We start from the raw sequence: 14,915 nt of genomic DNA on the forward strand, positions 1-14,915 counted from the left end.
GTCGTGACAGACCAGCTTGTTGTAGAGAATGTCAGTCCTTTGTTACCTATATATGTGGACAACTGATGAGAGTGCATCTTTGCAGATTGTTAACTGGTAACAGCATTGCAGACCATTTAGTCTACTATGGTGTGGGATTAATGGCTGAGACATGGGGATCGTGCAAAATCGTCAGGGACGCACGATTGAAAGAATAAGGAGGTGAAGATGTCAAAGGAAATCTTATGCTTTCCAGGAATCCTTCTGCTTCTGCATTGAGGCTGCCTTCAGACTCTGATGCCAAAAGCAACTTCAGTTAAAATGCTCCTGGGTCAGCACCTTGTTTCTCAAAGATCATTGGGGACCTCTATGATGAGATGACATGCATTCCATCGATTTGTTGTCCATATCCATCACAAGATGCATAAGAGCTCTTCTCAAATTCACTCTGAATGTAAATAGCAGGAAGTTGAATGTGTCATCCTTGTAAATACAACTTTTTATTGAATGAATGCGTTCGCAAGTTTACTTGTCAATCTAATCTTGGGCCTGTGGCTTTGTTTGCCATACTTGATAAAACCGAATAAGGATGTGTGGATGGTGAGCTGAGCTATTCAGAGTTGAATCACACATCTATTTTCCTTTATTTTTTCCTTTTTGGGGGGTTGAATTTGCATTAGACTTCGCAAACTTGGCAGATGTGTGAACTTTGGAACTGTGAGACTTGTACGGCAAGGCAATTAACCGGTTTTATAAGGTGAAACAAAGAGTGCCTTGGGAGACCACTACTCAGTCTGCGACCTTACCTTCTACTATAGGCACATTGCAAAAGACTTCCCGGCAGAAGCACTTCAACTGTGTCCTAACAGGGAATTATGCTGATTAACTGTTAAATCGAGCCATCTTGGAAACAATGATGACCTTGTCTGGGATCATTTCCACTGGCAACCTTTGCTAAATCTTTACTTTCAAAAGGTAAAGAATTTATATCGTCTTGGCTTTGAAATGTAACACTGATAAGCCTTTGGAACGAGTTGTAAGCTTTTACCTTCTTTTTTCTGACATGCAGGAATCAACATTAGTGGAAAAAAAACTAAATTTCCTTCATCATTTCAAATGATAATATTGCTAATTGTGACCATTCAAAGCACACTCTGCAAGAGACTAAGTAAGTCTTGGCACCATATGATAAACTAGAGTTTGTACGTTACAATAAAAGCCAGAGTACGGCACCAAAGCATTGGGAAAGACATATTGTTGTCTCATTTGTATCCTCCTTTACTTGGTGAGCTAGTTGTCAATTCTATGTATTAACTGAGTTAGCCTCAGCTTAATTGCACAGAAAGATCCCGTAAATTTCTTTACTTGTTACCAAGAGTAAAAGCTCAGGCTCTCATATAGGACTTTTGTCGGGGAGCAGTTCTCCTTATCAATGTTGAAACCTAAAGCTCCATTCCTGAGATAACCATAAGGTAAATGATAGAGCTTCTGCACGTATTAAAGCTTACCCAAATGAATATATCCTTCATTGTTCAAGGTGTAACAAAGTTTAAGTTTACATGGCATAGATATCAGCTTCAAATTTAGTGTACAACCCAGAAAGTTTTGAGGATCTCACATAAAAGCCAACGTGTAAATTGACAAAATTAATGCAGCTGAACGTTATAGAACTGGCATCAATTAACTCATGACATAGACTGAAAGAAACCATGGTCCCATACGAGCAGTTTACAGTCATCCTTCTTAAAGGTAGAAAGTGGTTGCGAAAACGGCCTGTAATTAACTACACAAGGGTAAAAGAACATCATATTTCACGTTAACTTGCCATATTTTGATTCTAATTTATTATAGAAAACACAATTCCTTGAAAGACAATAACGAACATCTGCTGATGTGACATACAGAAATAAGCAATTTGTTTTGAGTTTCAAAGCTTCCTTGAACATAGATTTGGCTGTAAATGCAGGACCTTTCAAGAATCACGTGCACTTCGTATTGGAAAATGTACTCCTAAGCAATGTCTTCTAAATTTTCGAGGAATGGCCGAATCTCCTAAGCAATGCCAGGCGTTGCATAATTTGGACCTCTTCAAGTTGAAATGGTCAGAGGCCTCCCAGATGTTATCCCTCTCTGCAAAGTATTTCAATCATATCAACTTACGTCAAGGATGACAAGGCCTTCAATCAACAATTATTCCAGAGATTCTAGTAGTTTGCGATGAGCAAATGCATACTAACATAACAATATAGTGGAACTGACTCTAACTTCTTCAAACGAGTCATTTCAGGAAAACTCTCCCATAGTTCAAGATCAAAGAGCTCCATAATTTTTAGATTCTCCCAGACAGACAGGGCCTTGAATCTCCATTATTGCAGGCTTATAAATTCTCAGTTCTGACTAGATCCGTCATTGGTCTCACCGTCCAGCAAGATTCAACACGTAAATAAGATAAAATTGAGGAATGCCTTAGCACCGGAGTTCAAATCTTTTGAGTTGAGAAAGCTGACTAATATCTATTGATGAAGTGGTTACAACGGCAGACAATAAGGTCAAAGGCTCCCGTTCATTTAATCTCACAACCCACCATGGCATCGGATCTTCCACAAGTTGACACTTTATCCATTGGGTAAGCATCTGGTCGAATGGCCAAATACAAATCATTTGGAATTTCCAGTTGCAAGTTTTCACCCTGTTCTGCACCCATTTCTTTTAGCTTTTACTGCATCAACAAGGCACATTGGATTGGGTAGCTCTTTAATGAGCGTGTAGGAGATATTAGGAAGCCTCTCTATACATTCTTACAAAGGCAAGTATTCAAGGCTAGTAAGAGCTCCCATCGACAAGGGAGGTTGTGTAATTATGGTACTTCGGAGAGAGAGCCTCGATACAAATGTCAAGTAACCAATGGAAGTGATTATCTTCAGTGATCAACAATGCAAAGCGCTGAGAATTTCGAGATCCTTCAGAGCTTGATATTCACCACTGAATAGTTCAGTAACTTCTGACTATTTTTTTCTGTCACCCATGAGTGCATTCAATTAATTCTCCTGATCAAATCATAAAAAAGGACCAGAACTCTTTTACCAGATGGCCTATCTTGAACTGTCTTGATCCCATTGTTTACATTGCTTATTTCTGTCGATTTACTTTTGAGGACATTGAAGATGAGTTGATTCCACGAGTACTCAATGCCCTTGAGTTGTCAAGTTTTATGGATGTTAGCAGGAAAGTAATAGTGCTCAAAACCATGTGAAAGCTGATCGTCGATCATCCTGGCGAGTGTCAATTCTCCAATGCTGCCTGTTCCATGAATTCCAACAATTTGTGTTTAATGTGTTGTGAGTGCCTATCATACTCATGAGTAAGACTACCTTGAGCACCATCTTCACATCAAAAGGTCCATGAACTGGTTTTGGCAGGTGCAAGTAAGACTACCTTGAACATCATTATAAGCACACAATTTTTCTCACTGTCCAGACAAGCCCTTCAAGTATATCCTCGTAAAAGAACATTTGAGTACTGATAAGCATGTTCTATCGCATATCAATAAAGAGAACACACTTTTAGACAAAATTGCAAAATGAATTCCTCTGCCCTGCTCTATTGATTTCGCTGAAAAAAGGGCGAACAATTCAACTGAAACTTCATATCGAGTTCGTTGGATTGAACGATTTCATCACCACGCAGCGACTTCCCTCACTAATCTTCAAGTTTTTGTTTCTCAACAGATGAATGCACAGTTTTCCACCCCAAGAGTGTGAAAGGGAACTTAGTTGACATTAAAGTAATGACTTCCCTCACTTGTATTTACGTTTCCATCTTCAACAGATGAATGCACAGTTTATCACCCCAAGATTGTGAAAGGGAATTTAGTCAACATTAAATGCCATCTTCCTCTTCCTTTGTTTGGTCTTCATTTGTACAGCTACCCAATTAGCCACAACACCCTGCACCAAAAAATTTCTGTAAGTTTTCAAATTCTAGTTCCTCTTAGCAGCATCGAAAACGACAAAAGCCAGTCATTTGAGATGTCTCCCTTAGCACTTCCTGTCAATCTTAACACCTAAAGGAGTCCTCTAGTAGCTTGAGGTGAATGGAAGGGCTTCTATTACATATAATCACCCGGGCATAGCCATTTCTAGAAGATGTAGGCGATAATGGAAATCACACAAGAATCTATTTGCATGATTTCTGACCCTAGTGAGACTTATCATATGCCCTATGCACCAGTAATACTAAATTTTAGCCTTTGAATATAAGATGAATTATGATACCTCGGAGAAACTAAGTACCTCCTCTCTCCTGTCACAGAAGAAAGTTTTGCTGTGCAAACTATTGCTGCAGCTACCCAAGTGAAATTCGTCTTTCATCATTTTATAACTTTCTCCCCAACATATGCAAATCCCAGTAAGAAGAGCACCTTTCCTGGAAACTGAACTGAACATAAGCATATCAATATAGAGCGTGTCTTCTTCACAGTTGCAATGATGAGTTGATTATGCTGAAAAGTTCCAGGATGAGAACCATAGTAATATGACCTTCAAACACACATTCCATCAAATTGTTTACAGCATAACGAAGTTTTCCCCAATCCGAAGCGAGGTTATCAACTTCGAAATATGTGAAGCAGCAAATGGACAAGGATCTCTAATAATTTGTTACGTATCAAATAAAAAACGATGCAGTTGACATGCATACCTCCAGCTGGGAAACATAAAAAAAGCAAGGAGAAACAATCCGATGAAAATATAGCTAAAAAAGCCAAACTGAACTAGGAAAAGAGACGAAACATTTGTAAAGATAAGCATATCAATACAGAGTGTCAGTCTTCTTCACAGATGAGTTGATTATGCTGTAAAGTTCCAGGATGAGAACCGTAGTTATATGACCTTCCAACACACATTACATTGTATTGTTCACAGCATAACGAAGTAAAGTGAGGTTATCAACTTGGGAATATGTGAAATTGTAAATCGACGAGGATGTCTAATAATTTGTCACATATCAAATAAAAACGATGCAATTGACATGCATACCCCCGGCTGGGAAACATAAAAGCGAGGAGAAACCATCCAAAGATAATATAGCTAAAAAAGCCAAACCAAACTAGTTAAGAGAACAAGTATTTGTACATAATTAAGAACCCTCTGGTTGTATGGAGGTATCAATTTCAATACCTTCATCAGATTTTCAATCATCAACTCGTGAAAAGGTAATTAAAAAGTGCATGTGAAACTTCTCTGTTCATATCTGTGCAAGAATTTGATTACAGAAAAGGGAAAAATATTGGTTGTTAGATGAAATAAATTACCTGATTTTGTTTAAAGTTTGAACACAAGGAAACAATTTGTGGTGGTGGATCAAGAAGCTTTCAATGGCGCCTTTCCCACCAGTTCATCTTCCGCCACTCAGATTCAAATCCAGATTCATCATCTCCTCCCACAACTTCAACTGACTTGTCCGAGCAAAGCGAAGAAATTGCCTTCACATCTAATTTCCCGCAATGACATATTGCAACCTTTCGCAGTCTCATCAAGCTCGACAAGTCAGGCAACTTTTGTAACGATCCACACGAAGAAATCAACAACAACTCCAAAGACTCTGGTAGTTCACCTTGAATTTCAACCAGATTTTCACAGTTTCTTACTCCAAGATATCTTAATTTGTTAAAATTTCTTAGATCAGGTAGTGTCTCTACCTGTCCAAGGCCCCAAATCTGCAAATGTCCTAGGTTCTCCCATAAATTCGCCTGACTTCTCTGAGCAGAGCTAAGAATTGCCTCCCCCTTTAATTCCTTGCAATCTTCTGAGTAAACCTGATGCGGTTCCTTCACGCTTAACAGATCAGGCAACTTCTCTAAAGAGTTACACGACGTAATCCGCAATTCTTGCAAAGATTGTGGTAGTTCCCCTTGAATCTCAACCAGATTATCACACTTTTCCAGTGCAAGATGGCTTAATTTGTTCGAATTACTTAGATCAGGTAATATTTCCACCTGTCCAAGGCCAGAAAGCCGCAAACGTTGCAGGTTCATTCGAGCAAAACTAAGAATTGCCTCCCGATTTAATTTTTCGCAACCTTCTATGTCAACATATTCCAATTCCTTCATGCTTGACAGATCAGGCAACTTCTCTAAAGAGTTACACGACAAAATCCGCAATTTTCGCAAAGATTGTGGTAGGTCGCCTTGAATCTCAGCCAGATTATCACACTTTTCTAATATAAGAAGCCATAGTTTGTTCGAATTACTTAGATCAGGTAATATTTCCACCTGTCCAAGGCCAGAAAGCCGCAAATGTTGCAGGTTCATCCGAGTAAAACTAAGAATTGCCTCCCGATTTAATTTTTCGCAACCTTCTATGTCAACATATTCCAATTCCTTCATGCTTGACAGATCAGGCAACTTCTCTAAAGAGTTACACGACAAAATCCGCAATTCTCGCAAAGATTGTGGTAGGTCGCCTTGAATCTCAGCCAGATTATCACACTCTTTTAATATAAGACGCCGTAGTTTGTTCGAATTACTTAGATCAGGTAATATTTCCACCTGCCCAAGACCAAAAAGCAGCAAACATTGCACGTTCATCCGAGCAAAACTAAGAATTGCCTCACCATTTAATTTTTTGCAATCATTTATGTGAACACATTCCAATTCCTTCAAGCTCGACAGATCAGGCAACTTCTGTAAAGATTTACATAACGAAATCCACAGTATTTCCAAACTTTGTGGCAGTTCGCCTTGGACCTCGACCAGATTAGCACAATTTGTTATACTAAGATGTGTTAGTTCGTTCCAATTACTCATATCAGGTAGGAACTGCAGATTTTCAAAGCCATTAAGGGACACTTCTCGTGGATTCTTCCGAGCAAATGCAAGAACTGCCTCCACATTCAATTTATAGCAATTTTGCAAACTAAAACCTTTCTTACCCGTCAAGCGTGACAGATCGGGCAACCTCTGTAACGAACGACAGCCTAGAATATGGAAAAAACCTAAAGACCGTGGTAGTTCTTCGCCTTGAATCTCCACCAGATTACCACAATGCTCTATTGAGACACCCCGTAGATTGTTTAACTTGCTCAAATCGGGTAGCATCTCCAGCTGACCGAGTTCATAAAGGTGCACCTCTACTAGGTTCTCCAAACAACTGAGGCCTTTAATCTCTGTAATTGCACCGTGAGAAATATAGAGATATGATAGTTTCTTCAAACTCGATAGATCCCTCATCAAGCAAAGTGGCCTGCGATTGTCCAGATACAAGGAGGAGAAAGTCGAAGGAGGCGTCGGGATGTGATGCAGATTTAAGCCCTGGAGGCGAAGTGAGTGGAGTTGAGGAGGGAGACGAAGGTCTATTGGGGAGGGGGGTTCTGCTGGGGAGGCGGTCCCATGATGAGAGCCAAACCCCAGATACAATTTCTTTAAATTGGTCAGGTGCGAGACATCCGGAAACGTGTCCTTCTGCAACTTAGACAGCCCTAATTCGATAAGACTTTCAGGAAGCCTTGATATTGAGCATATTTTCGCTGACGTCAACCCCAAGATCCTCAAGCGGTTGCAATTGCCGATGTTCACATGGACTTCACAAGAGCTTGTACATGCGGCAACTACTTCTTCGAGCGTGTCCATCGTCCAGAGGACATCGGGTATTTTGCTCATCGTACCCATATCCACTTTTTTCAAATTTCCCAACTTTCCAATTGAATTAGGTAATTCTTTGATCGCCCTGCTAGATATATCCAACTTGACCAGTGATGTCAAACCTTCGAATGAATCCGGAAGCCTCTCCAACCTATCGCACGATGCTAGAGATAAGTATTCAAGGCTTTCAAGATGTCTACCCAGCTCGTCTGGAAGCCTTTGAAGATTCGGACAATGCCCTAGGTCTAAGGAAACTAGGCGATTCAACCGACAAATCGACCCATCGATTTCAACTAATCTTCCACAGTAACATAGGCTCAAACGTTCTAAATTCGCAAGAGCAGAGAAATTGGGGGTTCTCTCCAAATTATCGCAACCTGTCAGATTTAGAATTTTCAAATTCGTCATCACCTGTAAAAGAAATATCATGCAAAGATTACTTTCAAATTTGATAAAAAGAAATAACAAGCGTTGTCTAGCATATAACATACCTCCATGTAGCTCCACCCCTTCCAATCATGCGTAATTTCGCTATAGGATAGATCAAGAATGACCACATCCTCCATAGAGAAATGTGTAATATTAAAATTTGTGGGAATGTTATGCCAGGAGAGCCATCGTAATTTTGTAAGGAGAGATGAATTCTCCAGAAAATCATGAGTTTGAAGAACATTTGATGACAATTCGAGCCAAAGAAGCGTCTCGTCTGCAAGGAACATTTGATTTGATTGTCCTGTAGAGCCTTCATAGGTCAAATGGTCCTGCCCCCCACCGTCAAACCGGTTACGCAGCCCTGAAGGATCAATCTTAAGAGCTTCTTTTGCACGAAAATTGTTCTTGGAACCTTTCACTTCAAGAAACCTCAGATTTGATAGGTTCTCAAAGCCCTCATAGGTAATAGGATACCGCGGCTGATGCTGTAAGTTGAGACGCAGAACTTCCGCTTCTTTTGGTCCCTGCCCGAAGGAAAAGTTTAAAAACAAGAAAGTGGGAATCGCATTTACTCAAGTCCACTATTGGAAGAGGTTGAGTGATGTACTATTATTCCTCTAATCTTAAAAGAGCAAAAATATAGGTTGAGGAAGTCATGGACTCATAATGGTGCCAGACAACACAAAAAGTAACTTTTGACAACAAAAAAAAATGCATAAATACTGGGAATATATATTGAGGGGGATTTTACCTTATATTTAGTCAGCAAATCCAATCCTTCCTTAGGATCCCACACCCTAGTTTGCTTCTCTATTTTCTCTTCACTTTTGTCTAAAACCATTTTTCTTCCAAGGTTTCTGAGCTGATCATGCATCCACACTTCGTTATCCTCATTAATCTTTATCAAACACATGTTCCGCAAAACTTTCAAGTTTACTTCCGGTGGATATTCATGTTCATTCCAGAAATGAACTAGAATATCTGTGTCATATCCACTGAAAAAACAAGCTATATCGAGGAATATATCCTTTTGTTTTGGACTTAATCGATCATAACTTATTTTCAACTTACCCATAAGCTCATCATTGGGAACACTTTCTAGCATCTTCAACGTGCCATCCCACTCTTTCTTATCAATTCCAAATAAAAGTCCACCAATGACCTCAAGAGCGAGCGGAAGACCTCCAGCAATTTTTGTCGCCCTTTTTGAAAACTTGATATCCTTGTTTAAAGGAGAATCTCTTCTAAAGGCATGTTTGCTAAAAAGTTGAAGAGATTGATCCCCATCCATGCATGGAAGCTCATACCTCCAGTCCACTTTCGAAAAATTGAGAACACCTTCCATTCTGGTAGTAATAATAATTTTGCTCCCTCTGCCTAACCAATCACGGTCACTTGCAAGTGCAAGTGCATTAATATGATCCATTTGCTCCACATCATCGAGGAGGAGGAGGACTCTTTCCTGAAACAACTTCTGTTTAATCATTTGAGTTCCTTTTTTGTCGTCTCTTATATCGTATTCCGTTTTGACGATGTCAGAGATGAGCTGCTTCTGCAAGCATGGAATGCCATTATTTTTTGATGTTTCTTGAATATTGCCAAGAAAGCAACACTTCTCAAAGTCACACAATAACTTATTGAAGATGATTTTGGCAAGAGTCGTCTTTCCGATGCCACTCATCCCGTAAATTCCTATAATCCTCGTTTCACTTGTCCCAACATCTATATTTTTCATGATTTCATCCACAAGGTTGTCGACAGGGACGAAGTAGTCTGATACTTCCAGAGAAGCCTTTTCCAACTCCTTGCAAATCTCCCGCGTGAATTTTTTCACGAACTCACCTTCTCGCCTAGTGGGAAAGTACAATGAGTTAGAAAACTGAGTTGAAACAAACTATGTTCTGACAAGACCACATTGCAAACTACAGACCTATTCTATACGTGTTCTTCAACGATTTATTCCAATTAGAGGAAGTAGCGGTGGAACGTAGGTTTAATGAATGACCTGAACTAACGAAAAAATGTTGCTGGGAATGAAATGAAAAAAAATTGGGATTGTGCCATCATCTAGTGTGATTTTGCGGTATAACTTCAATTGCATACAATTCGATTTCCACAAGACTAACGCAAATCTAGAAAAGAAACCAATTCAAATGCATCGAGTTTAATGATACAAGGCACAAGAGACGGAATGCTAAAAGCAGTCACCTGTTGACCACGTTTTGTAGGCTGTGTCCGTTTATATCCGCCACTGCTTTGAGAGCATCCCTCCACTCTCCGATGGTCTTTGGGTCAAATCGCTGCTTTTTTTCGTGTTCAAGAAAGGCCTCTTCATAATCCCCTCTTTGGTGCCTAACGTCTGCAGGCTCCACATGATAAAAAATAGGGATGATCTTTTGTCCCCGATTCTTCATGCCCTCAACCATCTTGGCTACCTCCTTGAGACACCATGGACTAGAGGCATAATTTTTGGAGAAGATAGGTATTAAAATCTTCGACTGCTCAATTGCTTGGAGAAGATTTAAGGCAAACTCTTCCCCTTTGCGGAGACATTCATCGTCCTTAAATGTGTGGACTTTTGCTTGCAAAAGTTCATGGTAAAGGTGGTCGGTAAAATTGTCTCGAGTATCTAGTCCTCTGAAGCTCAAGAATACTTCATGGTCAATTTTTGACGGAGTATCCATTTCAGGTACTCCAGTTGAAGTGTGACTATCGGGATCGCCACTTGCAATTCCATCGTTTGCAGCTGCATCCCTATTTGCTCCTGATGAAGAAGCCATTTCACGTACTCCTGATGAAGTGTGAGTACCAGAATCCCCTCCTGCTGTTCCATGGCTTGCAGCTGCATCCATAGCTGGTCCTGATGAAGTAGCCATTTCTGGTACTCCTGTTGAAGTGCGAGTACCAGGATCGCCTCTTGTTGTTCCATCGTTTGTAGCTGCATCCTTATTTGCTCCTGATGGAGTAGCCACTTCAGGTACTCCGGTTGAAGTGTGAGCAGAAGAAGCGCATCCTGCTGTTCCATCGTTTGCAGCTGCATCCTTAGCTGGTCCTGATGAAGTAGCCATTTCAGGAACTACTGTTGAAGGGCGAGTTCCAGAATGGCCTCTTGCTGTTCCATCGTTTGCAGCCGCATCCATATTTGCTTCTGATGAAGAAGCCATTTCACGTACTTCCGATGAAGTGTGAGTACCAGAATTGCCTCCTGCAGTTCCATGGCTTGCAGCTGCATCCATAGCTGGTCCTGATGAAGTATCCATTTCAGGTACTCCTGTTGAAGTGCGAGTACCAGAATCGCCTCCTGTTGTTCCGTTGTTTGCAGCTGCATCCTTATTTGCTCCTGATGGAGTAGGCACTTCAGGTAATCCTGTTGAAGTGTGAGTAGAAGAAGCGCCTCCTGCTGTTCCATCGTTTGCAGCTGCGCTGTCATTTGCCTCCCGTCCATTGATCTCCCTTGATCTTCTTCTCTTCAAGAAAAAATGGAATAGCACAGCAGCAAGAGCAGTGGTAGCAAGAGATGGAACAAGTTTGGGAGCCATGATTACAAGTGTATGAGCACGAGAATTACAAATGGAGATGATCTCTGTGGGTTATTAAACGTACAAGACAGGATTTGGCTAAATTTGCAGAGAGTGGAGGGCCAGTTTGCTAGAATTGGTCAACAAGATTGATCTAGTATAGCCTGTCAAAGTTGAAAAAGGCAGTGTTTTTAACACCAACAGTGGCCCCTCCCCACTCAAATTCTTCTGTTTTATCTCCACCAGTAATAACCCAATCGGCAAAAAAAGATAAATACAATTGCGGGGTAAATAAACTAGTGGAATTCAGAAAAGATGGGAGCAATTGACTACTTTCGGGTAAAAAAAAATCATCAGTTAAATTTTCTGACAACACCACGTCGCTATGAATGTCCACGCGCTTGCCCGCAACGCGCCTTTTGCTTGTACATAATTGTAATGTCACTTTCGGGGTTGGGGTGTCGAGTCGGGGCCATTTTGGGGAAAATAGCCCCTTGTCTGGTCATATGAGTTGTTGTTCATCAATTCGATGTCTATTTTGCTGCTGCCGAATTACTCCAATGCCTCCATAGTAGGAAGATCTTTTTGTTTTAATTAATGTCAAGTTGGTCGAGCGTGTAATTTATAATTTATGACATAAATTTTGATTGATGACACGTGATGTAATCGTAATTTATTATAAAAAATAAGGCTAGTAGCGGTTTGCTTTATTCTTCCTTTGCCTTTTTTCGAGAAACTGTTTTGCCTCATCAAAATATTAGAATAGGTCTATATCTACATCATCAGGAACTTCTTAAAAGATGGCCAGCAACCGTTGCCGGTGTTTTCGTGATAGTAATTTACTCAAGGCATAGTTAAAAATTTCAAAGGAGTTGGTACTTCATTGGAACGTGGGTAAATACTTTATAGCATTCAAATTATTAGAATGCTGGTAAATTACTGATAGTGGTAATAATCAACTTATTACATTGGCACAATTCGAGAGGAGTTGCTAATTTACTATTTCATTAAATGTTGCTAAATTTTGAACAAAAATGGTGATAGTGCCTCTTCGCTTATTAATCATTTCTATTTTTGGGAAGTATCACGGTCAATCCAATAACGGCGATTTTTATTCCTGATAATGGTGGTAAATTATTTAGTGAATTGCTATTTCATTGGACTTTGATAAGTTCTTAATATTGCCAGTAATTTACTTATGGTAATGATAAAATTTCACGGGGTTGGTAATCTACTACTTCATCGGAATGTAGACAAAATTCTAAAAGTTTCAGTAATTCATCGGGGGTTTGCCAAAATTGAATGATTGCCTGTGACTTTGAAATTATGTCAACATGGGAATTTTTCCCACTTTTTTAGTGTGTAGAATTTGGCCCTACTCAGAGCATGGGTTTCACAGCTTCAAATTTTATACAAGAAACAATTTACAAGGATCTTGAATAAATCACCACTTAGTAAAATTGGAAATTGCAAACCTATGTGAAATGAGTTTCCTACTCACTAAATAATCCAATTCAGTTATGAGATGAATTAGCCTTTGTATGGAGTGTTAATAAAATTAAGATCAAACTGTGCTGAGTCTTACTTCAATAGAAAAAACCAAAGGCACTCTCTATAGATAATTAAACTTAGAAGGCAGAATTGGCTAAGCATGTGGAGAATCGTGGGCCAGTTTGCTACGATTCATTGCAACATCACTCCAGCCTATGAAAGTTAACAAGTGCACTTTCTTTAGCACCTAAAGCATAAAATAAGAATTGTCACTAAAATAATAAGGTTGGATTCTGCCAAATTATTAAACGCTTAATGCATAACAGAAAATTCATCAGAGATTCCAAGATGCTTCCTTAAATGATGGAGAGCGAGTGCTTACAAAATAAACGTGCGCATCTTCTTCTTCTTCTTCTTTTTTAACAAGATTGAAAAGAGTATCCACATATTGCTAGCTATTAAGATAAAAAGTGTCGTCAAGTAAAATCTGTTATGTGAAACGGTGAAAGTATATTATTTTACAAGTGCTCACGATGTCAACGCGCACATCACAGGCTTGATGACTAGAAGCATAAAAACATTTCTTGGAGACCTGAACCGCCATTACCGGCGAAACTCTTGCTTTTAGCGTGCTTCTGTGTTGTCGGCAAGACTTTAGTCAAAGGAAGCCCCGCAAGGGAAAAAGAAAACAGGAGGATGCATTTCGGTGCCAAGAAAACATTCATGATTGCTCCTTTCGGATTAGCCCCTTCTTTTTCCAAACTCTTTTCATAGTTGAATTCTTTAAAAATCCTCATTGAGATTTTAACATAACTGTTACTATTTTCACTTTTATTTTGGGTTACAATCACCCTAGAAAAAAAAAAGGCCTAATACCGATAAACCTCACATTTTATTTAATATCTCGATTTTACCTTTTATCTCGTAAAAATCCTCTAACTTTAAGTCTAGCCCTAATTTCATCATGAACTTCTTTTTATCTCATAACAAAAATAAAGATCGCAAAAATTTACTGAATGTTTAGCATAGCTAGCTAGTATTAGTTGTCCCATAAAAATAAAAACAAAAACAAAAACTAATGATCGCAAAAAATTTCGTTAGATATGGAGGAGCAAAAATGTTCCCCTTATGAAAATCATAAATCCGTAGATCTTTCAAGACGATCCGAGTCTGACGAGAAAATTTTTGCGATTAAAGTTATTAATCAGGATGACTTGATGAAAAGACCTTCGTCAAGGATCAAATTCTTTGGGTTGAGACAAATAAAGGATCAAATTTATCTTCCAATTACTTTAGCTTTGATCGTACTCCACTTAACTTTTGTTTTAGTAATTGAAAGTCTGAAAACCTCATTGCAGATTTTTGAAATCATACGTCTTCCATTTGAATTGAAATTGAGCTTCCTTCATTAGCTAATGGCTAGTTAGTAGCACGATCTAGTTCACAACTTCCACATACATCTTCAATTATGTTGGCGCATATAGTGGCCAAAACAAAAACAATGCTTTCCGTCTTTGCCCGTTAGACAAATAGATAACGTTTAGGACGTCAATAGAACTTCTTTCAACCATAGAAGTTTTAGAATTCTAATTCCACAACATTTGCCAATGCTTCTTCCCTGTCTGTATAATACCGATAATCACCTAATTAGTCTTTTAGATTACTATCATTCTAAAAACTACTTTTATTCCAAATATATTGTGTTTATCTCTACATTTTGAATTCAATAATTTTAAGTTTTACTTGTATTATCTATATTTTATAGGATGAGTGTGGCAATAGTAACTAGTAAGGGTGTTCATACTAGGGAAGTCTCGTCCCTTCAAAGAAAAAGCTGTGCTCGGAGCTATATTGGT

At 39.2% G+C, this 14,915-nt stretch overlaps 1 protein-coding gene across 7 annotated transcripts; it reads right to left on the reverse strand.

Moving 5' to 3' along the window:
* Nucleotides 1–1,730: 1,730 nt before the first annotated feature.
* LOC115687378 (disease resistance protein L6-like) lies at nucleotides 1,731–11,796 on the reverse strand. Of its 7 annotated transcripts, none has more exons than XM_056306692.1 (6): nucleotides 10,259–11,796; nucleotides 8,802–9,900; nucleotides 8,110–8,574; nucleotides 5,291–8,029; nucleotides 4,272–4,517; nucleotides 1,731–3,926 (listed from the first exon to the last, which is right to left on the reverse strand). In XM_056306692.1, exons 1-4 carry the CDS (start codon nucleotides 11,587–11,589, stop codon nucleotides 5,351–5,353), a joined length of 5,574 nt encoding a protein of 1,857 aa, XP_056162667.1. In that variant the 5' UTR covers nucleotides 11,590–11,796; the 3' UTR covers nucleotides 1,731–3,926; nucleotides 4,272–4,517; nucleotides 5,291–5,350. The 7 variants fall into 7 exon arrangements, with proteins under 7 accessions (XP_056162667.1, XP_056162668.1, XP_056162666.1 ...); XM_056306693.1 differs by having other exon boundaries at nucleotides 1,732–3,926; nucleotides 4,254–4,404; XM_056306691.1 differs by having other exon boundaries at nucleotides 1,732–3,926; nucleotides 4,254–4,480.
* Between the last annotated feature and the right edge of the window lie 3,119 nt (nucleotides 11,797–14,915).

The sequence above is a fragment of the Syzygium oleosum genome, unplaced genomic scaffold, assembly GCF_021117445.2.
Source record: "Syzygium oleosum isolate NSW1041296 unplaced genomic scaffold, Sole_v2.1 Sole_v2.46, whole genome shotgun sequence".
Lineage (NCBI taxonomy): Eukaryota > Viridiplantae > Streptophyta > Magnoliopsida > Myrtales > Myrtaceae > Syzygium > Syzygium oleosum.

What these genes read in the sequence shown, in the direction of transcription:
- LOC115687378 (XM_056306692.1), bottom strand. Translation starts at nt 11,589, where the DNA reads ATGGCTCCCAAACTTGTTCCATCTCTTGCTACCACTGCTCTTGCTGCT. An exon ending in CTACAAAACGTGGTCAACAG is followed by an intron (nt 9,901 to 10,258) that starts GTGACTGCTTTT and finishes CTTTCCCACTAG; the next exon opens with GCGAGAAGGTGAGTTCGTGA. An exon ending in ATTTGCTGACTAAATATAAG is followed by an intron (nt 8,575 to 8,801) that starts GTAAAATCCCCC and finishes TCCTTCGGGCAG; the next exon opens with GGACCAAAAGAAGCGGAAGT.